The 15,990-nt window shown below is 37.4% G+C and overlaps 1 protein-coding gene across 2 annotated transcripts in view; it reads left to right on the top strand.

The window, feature by feature from the left end:
- Nucleotides 1–15,990, top strand: part of LOC139688318 (centrosomal protein of 164 kDa-like) — a 62,321-nt gene that overhangs the window by 23,126 nt on the left and 23,205 nt on the right. For both annotated transcript variants that reach the window (XM_071585816.1, XM_071585815.1), the window contains exons 2-6: nt 10,849–10,960; nt 11,513–11,643; nt 11,738–11,889; nt 12,638–12,797; nt 15,653–15,853. In XM_071585816.1, the coding sequence (XP_071441917.1) occupies nt 10,849–10,960; nt 11,513–11,643; nt 11,738–11,889; nt 12,638–12,797; nt 15,653–15,853 (756 nt within the window). The remainder of the gene's footprint in view (nt 1–10,848; nt 10,961–11,512; nt 11,644–11,737; nt 11,890–12,637; nt 12,798–15,652; nt 15,854–15,990) is intronic.

The raw sequence follows: 15,990 nt of genomic DNA, 5'->3' as shown, positions 1-15,990 counted from the left end.
CTTTAAATATAGTATTTCAGCTTGCACTATATAATCCCCTTTTTCAGTTTCACAAATTTTTTCCTTGTGTGAATCTGTGATCGAAGGAACATGAAAAATAGTCATCATCGAATATTTCCTTCAAGATTTAATAATCTCAAATTCCCATCACCGTTTAGTTTCGTCATCGATGTTTTCTTGCCCTAGTCAGGCCCCACTTAGAGTATGCTGCCAGTAGATTGGATCCTCAAGAGATAAATTTGATTTCGGAATTAGATCGAGTTCAGTGGAAGGGGGCGAGATTTGTCAAACATTGTTATGACCAATGCAAGAGCGTAACTGCTTTGCTAGAAAATTTAGGCTGGGATTCCCTTACACAGCGGCGTTTACAATATAGATTAAGCTTATTAAAAACATTTAAATATGGGTTCTTTTCCGATGACATCAAAAACATAATACGAACCCCAACGTATTACGGGCGGAGGGATCACGAATATAAAATTATAGAGAGAGACTGCAAGACTGACAGGTTTAAGATGTCATTTTTTCCGATAACAATAAGAGACCAGAATGCTTGTAATCGAAATCCCTTAGGATTCAGTTCGACACAATAAGTATTAACCTACAAGGTAGGGACTGCGCTTGGTTATATGTATATATATATATATATATATATATATATATATATATATATATATATATATATATATATATATATATATTCAGGTTTCCCCCACCTTCCCCCATCCATTTGAAAACCCCTAACCTCTTCATCCCTTACCCTTTCCTCCTGGTGCTGCAACCCCCAGCCACACACCTTTTTGGTGCCTCACAGGGTATTGATGTAGATGTACTCTTCCGAAATTACCTCCCTATACCCGATGGCGCAATTTACCGCAGCTGTCGATCGCCTCCTTATTAACTACTCTTTCTGCTACCCGCCGCCGCCTATTACAGTCAATGCTAAATCGTCGGCTATACCTGACACGACTTAAACATTATTTACGTTCCATCAGGGAAAAACAGATGTTCCGTGATCAAATTGTGACGTGACAGCCTTAAAATGATGTTCAAACTAGCAGTCAGTGAATTAGAATTTTTGTTAACCTTTGGGTGAAGATATTTGTATTCCCAGTCGTTGGGGAACTTGAACACGGCAATGGTTGTTTATGATTCATACCACTGTCGTCAGATATTTCATCCTACCCAGCCAGTGGAAACGCATGTTTAATGGTTTTGTCCGGAATGAGTATTTCTTTATGGGGCTGGGACTAGTATTTATAGTTGTCATACACTATAGTAACTATGGTATCATTCAAACACACTATGCCACCAAAATGAGATACGAGTGACATTGTACTTGACGGAAAATGTACATATTATTACGGTCTCATTGGGCTCTGACGTATCCCCTTCTCCGGCACCTGGAAAGAAAAGAATCGTTGCTGAAATGGAATTGTTTGTTGTAACTTCTTCTTTTATCAAGATGTTAGCCTGGAAAATACGAGGTAAAAGGTTGGTGGACTAAGAAATTAATTCTACAAAGTTAAGAAAACTTTGAGGCACATTGGATTTCTGGTAATTATCCCTGAAGTCGTAGAAGTGCATTATCATCATGGAGATTCCGGAATGTCTGTCGGTTGAAGAGTGTTGCGCAAATTATTTAGCGCGACGTGGTGCATATTACAGAACACTTAGGAACTGTGACTTCATTGTAATGGAAACCTTGGGCATCTTATAATGTGTAGAGCGTTTTTATTTGACAAGAGCTTTCCTCTGAGAAGTTTAACTTACTGAAATTTTAATCTGGATACATTGAAATTTTTCCTAAAAAGTCTGAAGTAGTCGCAGAACTCTTCTTCTATCCAAAGCACTTCCGGTCTCTTTAGTTCCAAAAGCCATCATACCCACTTTTGGGTTCTAATGCCACCGGCCTCGGGAATCTCGAAGCTCTTCGTTAACGTCTTTTGTATAACTTCAATGTACACATGTACCTGTATGAATTGAACAAAGCATCGTTGGCGGAAGAGAGCTCCGAGACTATGAACGATCTTCCTAAAATCCCATCCCATCAACCAGTCCGAAGTCCACAGTCGCTTTTTCAAGTGAGCCACCCTAAACATTGATTATTTATGGCCAATTCGGTAATATCAATAATCAATCGCCATATTCGTCCGGATTCACCGAATATTGGCGACTCTAATGGTTAATTATTGATCCCATATTGCAGCTTAGTGTCCCTCGGATGGGCAGTTTGATTACGAATTATGTTGACTTTCATTGATCGAATGCAAACACGGGTTTCAATCGGGAAACGAGCAGCGATCGAGGACATTCGCCGTCGTTGCCGGCTCAACCCTCATTCAACCCCTATCCACGCTCTTTCCCCGAACATGGCAAAACCGTCGCCTCATCAGGATGTCATTTTCGATTGGAGGTCAAAAAAGGAATCACCCCCCCACCCCCACCTCCAGGTACTCCCCTCCCCTCACCACCACCACTCTCCCTCCCTCCGCCGTCCTCAACCCACCGCCGCCCTCCCCGCCGCGGGGCCCAGCCTCGGGATGCAAGGGGCTTCCATCCCACAGACTCCGGGCGAAGGGGCTGGCAGGACACGAGGATCAATAAACCGGGACTCCTCTCTCGCCCTCTCTCTCTTTCACTCTTTCTCTCCCCCTCCATCTCCCCATCCTCCTCCCACCCTAACTCCCTCCCCCATCCCCCGCTCATTTCCCTCTTCAAAGCTACGGCTCCCGCCGTTTCCCATCCACCCCTTTCAAAGTCCGTCGTCTTTTTTTCGGAGGAAGGGCGGTGGGGGAGGAATGAGGCACCCGTTGTCTACGGGGCCTATTGCCCTCGCCTGACCCCTTCCAAAGACTCATTCCGCGTCAGTCAAGTGAACTCGGGCGCCGCTGTATCCCGTGAAGGGCAAACAAGGCCACCCGCTCTCTCCCACTCGCTCGGCTCCCGATTGCTTTTGTCTGGCCGGACCCGCCTCCTCGCGCGGCGTGAAATCTCCCATACATTCGGAATGTCTTTTTAATTTTTTTCTCTTTTCATCATCTGCATACGTCGGTTAATTATCTCGCAAATCCCCCATCTTCGCTTACCTCCTCTTTTATTCGTCGCAAATTGACGAAGTGCATCGTCTGGTTTCCTGGGATCGTATTTGGTTTACCCATTGTTTCCGATGAGTTTCAAATAAGCTACCGCAATGGTGCCGTTTAGAGGAATCGCTGCTCGGAATTCGAAAAATGGGGACTTGAAAGTTAGGACTAGGCGATGTCACGGAGCATCGACTGCATTGTGCGATATTCCCACCACATCGCATTGAAATGGCGAGCTGCCAAGTAATGCTGAATTTCGTATTCAATGTGAATTTTGTATTTTCAGCACCATTTCCATTTTAAACGAAGGCACGAAAATGTCGAGAGTGGCAAGAAAAAATGTATATCGAGGAATACGGATAATATGGGATAATTCGAAAGGCTAAAATAAAATTATATCAATATTTTCCCTGCAGACTGAGGTTGCAAGTAGACATGCCATAAAATGTCAAATCGCAATTCCGTGATGTGTAAATGCGATTTCGTTCAATTACGTTCTACTTTCCATTAATCGAAACATTTTCCATGTTAAGTTTGTATAATTCAATCCTAATCATCGGAGGAAATGAAATCTAGGTGATTTTTTCCATCTGCTGCCAGGTTTACCCGTGAATGTGAGAGTTGCGGGAAAATGGATTTTTATCGTCCCACGAAAGGACTTTCCTTCGTAGGATCATGGAGAGCAGCGTCCCAATTACTTCCATCGAAATTAAATCTTATTCTGGCGGCCAGTCGCAGTATTCTCCGGTGGAAGCGAGGGATTTAGTCGCCCGAACGGCGACTTGTCTAATTCTGAGGCCCTCTGACTAAACGAGGTCTCGAAAGAGAAAGAGCACATTTTCAAAATCTCCGATGCCATCACGTCACCTCTTATGTCAAGGTAATCGCGTGACCTTGTCACCATGCGGTCGACTCGCGTGATTCAATCTTGGCGTCTGCCAAAAACACTCGTATTTTCTTCGCACATTTGCAAAAAGGAAGTGGTGACGTCGTAACAGAGAAAATATGCAAGGACTTCAAAATGGAAAGGCAGAATGAAAACTTTTTTTCTGCGGTAAAATTTTTATAAACGACCTTCATTCTTCAATACCTGAATTCTGGCTTTCAAAAATGTGGTCAGCCCCGCAGAAGGGATTTTTTTGTTTTTTATCTAATATTTCGTCGCCGTTAGCTTTGGATTTATCTGTCGCTTCCGCGATTCTGATTACTTGATTACCCACCGAAAAAAATCCCATTGAAATACTTCCGACTGGAAAATAACATAAATGAAAATTGTCTGCATTATTTCGATGGCCTATATCCGGAAATTCAGCCTGTGTAGGGAAAATATAAATGACTTCTATGATTTATTATCGAACATTTTTCATAATTTTTTAGCTGGTCCTTAAATGTTACGTGTCCACATAAAAATTTCATTAGGAATATTAAAATAGATATTATTTGGTACATTTTTTGAAAAGTTCATTGCTTGTAACCGAAAACATTTTGGTTTTTATTCTCCTCGGAAGTTTGCATTTTAAGAAATGATATCCACTTATTTGTTTATGCATTTTTTCCTTGACCTTACACGCTCTTGAGATTGGAATTGACTTATCACGAAGTATTATGCCAGAGTTTAATTAATGCATTCAGCCGGAGAGGGGTAATATGAAAAGTAATACCAGTAATGATTCATATTTTCATGTTTTTTTTTCATTTTCCGCAGGCATACTGCGTAGTAATGAACTAGCAAAAGGTATCTCTTGGCCAATTCGAGAGCTTCAGTGCAATTCTTGGGTAATATGAAGGATAGAATGCGGCATGTACATGTCGAACCTATGGATAGTGTTATGGTCAACGGTTTCGCATCACTTCCTCACCTTTGACCTTTTCAATCTACTTACGTGAAATCCTCGCCACATGCAAATGTTACTGTAATCCGCTTGATGAAACATCTTTGTTTTCCTCAAAATAGAAAATGATGTATTGCTTCTCGTCTAGGTGCGTGTGTTGTATGTTCTTGGTTTCTGGCATCGCCTCTAATTTAGTAGGATAACAAAAAGGGTTGCCATTATGAGCGGTTCTTTTGAAATCTCTTAAAAATGGTGGTAACTTTAACTGGAAATATCTTGTAAATATAATTTGTGCTCAAATATGGTTGTATCCTCTATTAAGCAGGCAATTACGAATATTTTCTCGCGGTTCACTTTCTGGCGCTTGAAATATTACAGTCTCTTAGTAATGCCTCGATCTAACTCAGTTATCATTTATAGCTTTCCTTTCAAGTTGGCTTTAAGGTGTTAATTTGACGGTTCTTTCCCCAAAAGTTTTTAAAATGGGCATTGATGAGTTTAGTTGAAGGGGAAAAATTGTGAGATAATGAATGGCCAAATGAGGTGTCTAATTCTGATAGAGTTTATGTCATTTTCATCGAATGTTACCTTACTCTTTTGGCAATTAATGTATTCCGAACTTCCGTACCTTTTGTTTTGTTCATAAATGTACGAATTTTGGCTTTGGCATTTTAATTTATTGGATGCGAAACTCGTGTTTAACCTTGACATTTTGGTAATGATCGAATATTTCAAAAAATGTAAACCTTCAGTTAGTGACTTTTTCTCGTCATTAATCGCGAAGGAGTCGTTACACAAACATTCCAAATATATCTTGAATTTAGCGACCGATAATTTTTTCTATGGTTTCAAGGAAAGTTGCATTTAAGGTCTTTAATTTATTGCAATGTGTTTATAGTTTTCCGTGAAGAGTTACTTCGGAAAATGCGTATTTAGATGCATATTCGACCCTAGAGTTACGTATATGAAATGATGCATCTTCATTCGTCCGTTAGGCTTCCGAGGATTAGGCGCCGTACTGCAACCCGCATTGCTGGTATGTTGTGAGTAGCCGGGGAGTTTTTTCTGCAAGCCAGGCGCATTGCGAAGACTACGTCTCTTCATTCTTTTTCAGTTTTTTATTGCTGCTACTGAGCATATGGCTCTGATGTGAGCCACCACCGTATGAAATAAAACATTAAGTGAATTATGGCAAAAGTCTAAGTCACAATATTGTTGGCTTTATCTTATTGTCTTTATCTTATTTATCGTAAAGAAATTCTAAAAATAAATGGGGTTTTATTAGCTTCATGTTCATCTAGGCAATAATGAGCAAGCCTTTTCCAGTGAATATGAGGGAAATTTATCGAATTATCTGGCGTAGCAATTTAATAATTGAATTGATGAATTTTTCTTTGGGCATAACATTACCCGAATTAATCAAAAAGAAATTTCTACTTTGTCGAACTTTGCACTCAACTTAAAATTCAACTTTAAGCTAACTTTTCGCAGTCGCTGATGCTGTTGAGAACAGCTATTCTGTTATGGCCGGTGGAATGAAAAACGTTAGGTAATAAACTTGGCTATACCTGTAGGCCATGCATTCAAGAGCTTATTTTATATTTTGCTTTTAATATAAATAATATGTTCTTTCTATACCCAATTAATGCATAACAATACATTTTTTGATTTTAGCTTCAAAATTAATTTTTTAAATGCAAATACTAGTCGGTAATATTATCATTTAATATTAGGGAATGGACTGCAAACTTGATGTGAGGAAGGGCTTGTGCATTCCAATGATCCCTAGAGCTGTGGTCGAGGTAGCAATGATAATTGCTCCTGGTAGGATCACCCCAGTCAGAAGGGTTGAAGGTTAGGAGCCAGACAAAAGTTAAGCCATGCAGCGTCTGTTCCTCAGTGAGGCTGCAAAGGCATCTGACCTTAGTTGGGTGGACATTGAGTGATGGTATCACATTAAAAATTATTGAGGAAGGTAACGGGAAACCACCTCAATTATTATCCCCAAGACCTTTATGATGGATAGTATTGAGAATATAAGTCCTGGCAACTATGGGACTCGGGCCAATCGGACGTGTGTTGTGCCAGGCAGTGGGAGAGGCAAGGCTTCCACGGTCATCATCTCACAAAAACCTTGCATATTAGAAATGACAGCAGCAGGACAAAATATGCAGAAGAGGAAGAACGAATTAGCTGGAATAGGAACTTGATATTTGGGACAATGTTGAGGATGGGAAAATTAGAAAATATAAATGGAGAGATCGGCAGAGGAAATATATATATACTCGTATTTTAGGTCTATGTGAGGTGAGATGGAAGGATAGCGGGGATTACTGGAGTGATAGTTATAGAGTAATATAGAGCAGAGGGGACGAGAGCCAATGAGGGGTTGCCATAATATTGAATAAAATGGTAGGAAGAAGCTTAGTCAACATAAGGCTAGCAACAGATAGAATATTACTAGTAGAGATAAAAGAAGAACTTACGAACTTATCATTGTTAAGTTATACATGCCAAGCAATCATAAGGAGGCAGAAGTTGATGGGATATACCATCAGTTAGAGGACATAATCGCATGTGTTCCTGCAGGAAAACATTTGATAGTGATGGGGGATTGGAATGCGACGGTAGGCGAGGGAAGAGATGGTGATGAGATGGGGGACTACAGTTTAGGGACGAGGAATGACCGTGGGGAGTAAGCAAATAAATTCTGTAGGAGAAAGGGGTTAGTCATTACCAACACTTGGTGTAGACACCACAAAAAGCATATGTATACATGGAAAATGCCAGGTGACTCAGAAAGATATTAGTTAGATTATATTCTGATTAGGCACAGGTTTAGGAGCAGTATGATCAATTCGCTTAGTTTCCCTGGAGCGGATGCGGACTCTGATCAAAATTTAGTTGATATTATGTGTAGTGTCCATTTCAAAATGATAAGGAAATTTTAGGAAATGGAAAGTAGAAGCATTAACTGGATTGACAAGGAAATAGTATCAGCAGGCTATAAAGGAAATCATGAATGAAGGAAAAGAGCTGTGTACTATCAAGGAAAAATGGAATTTATCAAACAGGGGATGTCAAAAGCTGCAAAAGAAACTATAGGAACTTTTAATTGGGAAATGGCAAGGAGGCCATGGATCACGGGTGAGATGATTAGAAAGATAGATCAGAGAAGGAAATGGAAGAATGTAAACACAGAGTTAGGCAGAAGGAAATATAAAGAGTGAAGTAATAAATTGAGACGGCCGCAAATAAAGAAAAAGAAGTGCGGTAAATGACTCAGTGAAAGGATATGGAAAGTTTGCAGAGGAATAGAGTAATTGGTGTGCTATACAAGAATATATTCTATTGTTTCAGGCTTTACTTCTTGGAAGTATTTAATATCCATCCTAAAAGGAAAGATTTTATTATATGGTACAACACGTTTCACCGACTTGTGGCATCATCAGGTACCAGACACGTTTCACTGACTTGTGGCATCATCAGGTACCAGATGATGCTGCAAGTCGGTGAAATGCATTGTGCTATATAATAAAATCTGTGGAAAAGTACAAGTCTTTCCTTTAAGTATGGATGCTAGACAAGATGGTTAAAACACTGGAAGTTCAGGAATTAAAATGGAAAGATCTGTGTTAACAGTTAGAGATAAGTTGGGTAATGTTATAGCTAAAACAAAAGATCCTAGAGAGATGGAATGAATATATAGAAGAACTGTATGGTAAAGATCTTAGGCCAGCAAGGTTAGACATAGAAAAGGAGTGGTATTATTTAGGGGAGTCGACCGACAGCTGAGGTCATTTGCACCATTATGCATGGACAGGAAAGGATAAAGGGTGGAGAGAAACCTGGTATCGGCCTACTCTTTGCGAAAGGTGCCAAGGCGTTCGCAGCTTAACATCCGATCCAACGGATGGCGTACTGATTCAAAGTGCCCTCCACAAAGCAACTGAAGTTAGGATCAAGATACCACGGGAACATATTCAACACCGTCAGCATTTGGGCCCTCTGGGTGGGAAGCCAGTACATTAGCCATGCACCATCTTGCCCCCCCTTAGAAAAGGAACATGACGTAGATGAAGATAGGTTAGGTCCAGGCATACTCCCCTACGATGAGATAGATAGAGTATTAAGGGGGATGAAATCAAATAAGGCCATGGGAGTGGACAACATTTCTGCGGAAATATCTAAATGTTTAGGAAAATGTGGGAGGAAGAGGCTATATGGGCTGATTCGTTGTGTCTATGAGAAAGGAATCTGGCCGGAAGACTTTGTGAGATTAGTGTTAGTTCCTATTCCAAACAAGTTAAAGGCTATATCATGTGAGGACTACAGAACAATATGTTTGATGTACCACACAACTGAAGTTGTTTTCAGGATCATCAGCCCCAAGGATGGAGAGCAGAGCAAATGATTACTTAGGGAAATATCAATTTGGGTTTAGGAAAGGGAGAGGCATACAAAATGCTATTACCATAATGAGATCACTAATCAAGAGGAATATAGAATACAACCAGGGCTTGTTTGCCTGTTTCATTGATTTGGAAAAGTCATTTGATACAGTGAATTGGGAAAAACTAATGAGTATATTGGAGAAAATAGGAATTGATTGGAGGGATAGGAGGCTAATCCGCAACCTGTACATGTCTCAGATTGTTCAGGTGAGAGTGGGGGATGGGGAGTCGGGATGAGCAGTGTTAGGAAGAGGTGTAAGCCAGGGTTGTTCATTATCACTGGTGCTGTTCAGCTTATCTGTGGAGGAAAATATTAAAGAGGCATGGGAAGAAATGGAGATAGGAATGAAAGTCGGCAAGGAATTCATAAAATCAGTTAGGTTTGCTGATAAGCAAGCTCTAGTTTTTTCTGTCAGCCAAGGGGTTCCAAGCATTGAGAGAAACATTTTCAGGGAAATATATATTAATTTAGAATTCATAAACATTGACAGGAGAATTTTGGAGTAGTTATAACACACGATGATTTTCCAAAAGTTTATTTTTTATCTTAAGCCATTTTACTGTGCACCTATGGTATGGTTTTAAATGATAGTCTGTTTACAAGTCTGCCATTCTATCAATAACATATAATCAATGTCATATATTTTGTCAACTGACACTTGTATGTTTCTTTTGTTCTTGTTTCATATAATGGTTCCAAAGAAGTTCAATAATTCGTTGTTATCGAGAGTATTTAATTTCTTTTTGAATCTACTGGTTCCTGAAATTGGTTTTGACTTCTTTATTAAGATTATATAGCTTCGTATGAAGCCTAGGTAGTTGAAAATATCTTAGCATTACAATGTACTGACTTTTCTTATTATATGGACTAAATTAAAATAGTTAATCTTTGGCTATCTTCTCATGTCCTTTTTATAATTGAGCTCTGTAATATTTGACCAGTCCTAATTTTCATAAATTATTTTTTTTGCATATGTTACATAGTAGTAAACACAAAATCAAAGTAATCATTGAATTAATGACTCTGGTTCAGCTTAGCATTATGCAGCGACAAATTTGGGATTGTAGGCTATTCCTGTGCTCCATGGATTTAGGAAGTGTATGAATAAGAGCCTCAGCCCTGACCAACAGCTTTCAGTTTCAAATTTTATGTAGAAATATTCAAACTAAGACAATGATGTGGTTGGATATTATGTGTATTGATTCATTTAATAAATGTGCCAATGTAGTCAGCTATGTTGATTCATTTAAAATTGATGCAGTGAATTTTCAAGTCTATTGTAATGATCTTTGCCATAGTATTTCAGCAGTATACTGACAATTTGTATTTATGTGGATTTTTTTCTAGCAGTGGATCAAATGTAATAATTTCCAATTATTCCCCGAAATATATTGACTTTTTGAAATTCCATTAATAATTGCCATGCAGATGACTTTTTAGTTTGAACTTCTCAATATTCTGTGTATTTTTTTCAGAAATCAAGGACTATGCCGTCAAAATTGGAATTGACCCCAAGAGTGAGCCACACCTTATGCCACTTGCCTGCGATGGGCTCATGCAAGCACTTCCTCCTGAGTGGAAACCTTGGTACTCTTTACTTTTGCTAAGCATCGTGCTAATTGGTATTCTCTAAATCTCTGTTGTTGTGAATCAGTCATTTTTGTTTGTAATTTTCATCTTTTTTAAATTACCTCATTTCTTGTAGAGCCATATTTTCCTGGAGTCAGCATGGCAAAAATATTCCAAAAAATTAACTTTTTATCTTAACTTAAAAGTATTACTTCTACTGGCAATTATTAGTGCACACTAGTACATCTAGATTTACATGCAATATATTTATACTCTATCACGAGTATTAAAGTCTTTTTCTGTTCAAAATGGATTTGTTCATAATATGTTGAAACAAGTAACATACGAGTACATTTACATTAACCAAATTCAAATTTGACAATTATATTTACATTAACCAAATTAAAATTTGACAATATTTAGTTGATCATTTTCACGCAAAGGATCAAAAATCTTCAATTTCCTGCTTGGGAAAATTTAAAGGGAAATTGTTTTTTTTTAATTTCTTTGCATAATATAATTATAGCTTCATGCTCAGAAAACTCAATGTAAAATTGTTTTATTTTCTAGTTACGATGAGGAAATACAGGGGTACTATTACTACAATACAAAGACCCACCAGTCTCAGTGGGAACACCCTTTGGATGAGGTGTTTAGAAATCTCGTAAAGAAGAGCAGATCTGAGAGTCTTAGTTCAGCTGGTAAGCCTTTTTTTATACTTTTTCTGAAAGGAAATAATCAAAATTCCTGAAATTCAAGGTTTACTGACTGTAAATGAGTTTTTGCCCACATTAGGGGACGAGGATTCTAAAACATCTGCTAAGGAAGACTTGAAGAGTTTCGAGGAGACAGTTTCATCAGAAATTCTTTCAAAAACAATGGACTCTTTCAAGTCTGGACTTGCATGTGGAGACAAGTCAGGAAGCAAGAAGTCCATTGGACAAATTGTAAGTTCTGTTTTTTGTTTACTTAAATTCATAATAGTTGACAAACATTGTTTTTTTGGAAATAGATTTACGAAGACAGTCACTGGATAGAAATGGATACCTACAAAGGATATCCAATGAAACAATGCAGGTATATGACCAACTCTCATTTACATTTGTTTTATGCCATAATGACACTGTAGCATTTAGACTTCCAAATATAGCACATACTTGCTTTTCCAAATGAAATGATCAAGGGTAACTACTTAGGAAAGAAATGAAAAATGTTTTTTGGACTGATAAATTATTGAAAGTTGGACAATAAAACCAGCTGGCAAATACTTAAACAATTTTCAATCACAGTTGTCATAGCTTCAGTTCATTGACTGGTACCTGTACCTAATTTTCCCACTATGTATGAACTACTTGGGTCCTGGAAAAAGAATAATATCAATAAATAATTGCAGTTAGTATAAATGAACAAGTGACCTAATTTTTCATGAACATAATTGAAGAAAAATTGTTGACACTATTCTCACAGATGTAGATAAATAAATGGGGCTCCTTAACTGCTCATGAGGTAGAGCACGGCATCGCAAGTAGACATCTTTAAATTTTAAAAAATTAACACATATGAACTGAAACCAGCTATTCAGTGCTCTCCATGCTGTGACAACAATTAAACATTCAATGCGTTACATTGCTAATATGCTAAGTAACCTTTTTTCTTTGCGATTTCCTTTAATTTTCTCTCGTTCTCGTCTTTCAGATGCCTTTAAGGAGCTCTGCAAAGCTCACACCTATACTTTCTCCACTGTCAGAAGAGAGACCACCGTCTATCCTATTCAAAGTAAAAAAGGAGAAGAAATTAATGAAGGCACCTGAATTACATTCAAAAGCTGCAAAGAGAGCAGAGCTAACTCTCTCAGGTACTTTTTATAATCAGTGATAAGGCAATTACTTTGTTTCCTTAGAGTATTAGGTATATCATATGCAGCTCTTCAAGGACTTACGTAACATGTATTATTTCTGACAAATTAATGAGCACATATAATGGCATATAAGTTATCTGTAAATTAACTTGAATGTTAATATTGGAGTAAGTTGTTGCATTTTCTGCAAAAACTATGTGTGTTATTTCTATTATTATGATTTACCCGACTTTTCTTCTTTCTGGTATACTGGAACCTTAATGTACGTAGATTTGAATTTTGTTGTATAATTTTGACACCTTCAGTTTACAGCTGTCGATCTTCATTTTCACATCTTATTGTACATAATTTATTAGTTTTGCTTAATAATAAGTGTGAATGAGACTGAAAAATGGTTTATATGAATGTAGAGTTTGCTACTTCTGTGTTAGGTGCTGGAATGTATCAGCCTTGGATGTGGTAGGTGCTGGAATGTATCGGCCTTGGATGTGGTAGGTGCTGAAATGTATCAGCCATGAATGTGGGTAGCTACCGTGTGTTTATTTGAAAAATTAGATCCATTATTGAATTTTATCACATATTTTATAAACAATGGCATATTCATTAGATCATATCAATAATCTAATGAAATTAACCTGGGTCAAGGACAAAGGGGGTAAGTGCACAAGCCCACTGTCAGGATTGGTTATTATTGTTACGTTGCTGTCCCATTTGGTTCTTTTAAGTTGGAGAAATTTTTGATGACTGGAAGATAGTTTTGATTTGTGGGTAAAATTTTATTTCTTACAACTTTATATGCTTCATTCAATCTGAGAGCTATGAGTGTTATCCTGCATTCCAATGGGATATTAAAAAAATGTGAGTATAATTATGAGCAATTTATTTTGACAATTGATGCATATACCACCTAGTGCTTTTCATCATAGTGCCCACCATTGTTAAGGCACTTGTCATGGTTAGGCTCCAGTTTTTGTGTCCTTTCATTGTAGAATAATGTCATCTGCAATGCAAACTGCTTGGAATTTTCTTTGATCTTTTATCATTATAGAGAAACTGGCCATCAGGGATAGATTTCAGGTGCAGAAACATGTGATAATCATGTGGCACTAAGTCTGGGCTGCAGGAGGGGTTTAATTAAATTGTTCTTAGTCCTTCGCTGCATTATCAACATTTGCAAACAATTGTCTTTTAGGGATAACCCTCATGATTTTAAGTAAGAAAGAGTTCAAGGATAACACAAAGTCAAATGATAAAATTTCATTTGAAAGATTCATCTTCATACTCTATGGTTCAGAATATGGTATTAGATGTTAATTTACACTGTTTCAAAATGTGTAGGAGCATATGTTTGTAAATAACCACCTTTTGATTTTGTGTTCCCAATTATGATCTTCAGAGATAAACATTTTTATTATAATTTTAAATTTATTTTTTTGTGTGTTGATTATTAAAAACTTAAATAATTTCATTCAAAATTTAAGCCACTTCTTTTGGTTGGCCTATGCCATCATCATCACTGTTCAGAATTGCTCCTATCCCCATTGTGTTATGATAACTACAAAACTATGGTTACTAGAAATAGTAACTTGAAAAGGAGAAATATCCCTTTTCAAACCTGTTATAAGCCTTAATGCCAGTAAATGATTGAATCCTCTCCCACAAATTTTATTTGCAGAAAAATCAATTTTTTAAATGATTACATTAAGGTCAGTCCTGTGACAAATTAGTTCATTCGGTCAATGAGACTTAAATTTTGTAATATAAGTTAAATTCTGGATGCCCATAATTTCTTTTTTACTTTCAAATTCAACTGTAAAAACTTTTTTAGGTGAAAATAAGCGGAAGATATTTTCTTAAAAGACGTTTTTTGTTTATTCATAATCCTTAATCTAATTGAGAGTTGGTATTGGGTCTTCAAATGTATGAGTAAAGAATCATTGCTGGCTGTTAGAATACATGCCTGGATTAAATAAGTTGTTCTCTTCACCCCAGGTGAGAGCATAAGCTATTAGCAGTGGAAAAAAACGTTTTTCAAGAAAACATTTTTTGCTTATTTGTATGAAGAAAAGTTCTTTGTGGATGAAGTTGACTGTGAAAAACAAGTAATGGGTATCCATATTTCAAAACTTGCATTGACACAGTTGAGGTCTATTTTACTTCATTAATAATTTTTCAAATAAAGACTGGGTTTAATTTGATCCCTAACCAAAGTTGATTTATCTGCTAATAAAATTTGTAGAAGTAGATTCATCATCTTCATCCTTATTTGAGCGAGACCAAGTGCCCTTTTTTGTTTATACTTGGGAGTATTGAAAAATATTTTTCTTTCATCTTTGGTGCTCTAGTATTTATTCATCATCTGACTCTTTATCAATTGCAAAATGTTAGACTGTATACATTTAAAAACTTTTAAAAAATGCCACTACAGTGACTTTGACAGAGTCACCCAACACTTAGTGCACAAATTTGAGAATTTGATATTTTATAAATCATTCACCCTGGGCAAAATATGAACGCAGATCTCTTGATTTCTGGTTCTTCTTCCATTGTAAATGTTGGCTCTATTGACTATGGTGCAATGCACATGCCTAGGATTAGTCTGTGACATTGTATGGATGGTGATTCATCAGAATATCTCATTTCTTTAAAACCCTTAGATATTAACAGTGTGAGAGGGTGCCTCAGTAGATTAACTGGCTAAGCTAAGGGTCAATTGTCAATTCTTCTTATCATAAAAGAAAAATAAAATGTGCAGGTTTTTAATTGTGTTGCATGTTTTGACTGTCAGCATTTTGATGAAGATTTTGATAACTCCAGTAGGTTAAAGTTGTGATTGAATTATTCAATTTCAGGAGGGGGTTCAAATTTCCTTCGGAAGTTTTCAGGAACGGCTACCACACCCCCTGAGGAAGGTGATGAATCACCTGTGTTACCTCAGGTAAAGGTTGTAGTTACTGCTCCAGCATCTGGTGAAGAAGAAATTTACCCAAAGAGCATACTGAGGGAGAAGTCACCAACTAAACTTTGGGATGTTGATCCCAGGGATATGACTGGTAAGTGATGTATTTCTTGTACTTAAACAGTTTCCTAAACTGAGTTCTCTACCAGCTATTTTTCCTTAAAAATTTGTTCCCAATCCACATCCTGTAATTTATTTTACTATTAATGCCTTCTAGGAATCCATTGTTTG

Source organism: Hetaerina americana, unplaced genomic scaffold, assembly GCF_022747635.1.
Source record: "Hetaerina americana unplaced genomic scaffold, ioHetAmer1.1.p SCAF_2, whole genome shotgun sequence".
Classification (NCBI taxonomy): Eukaryota; Metazoa; Arthropoda; class Insecta; order Odonata; family Calopterygidae; genus Hetaerina; species Hetaerina americana.
This window is presented reverse-complemented; position numbering and strand designations above follow the sequence as displayed.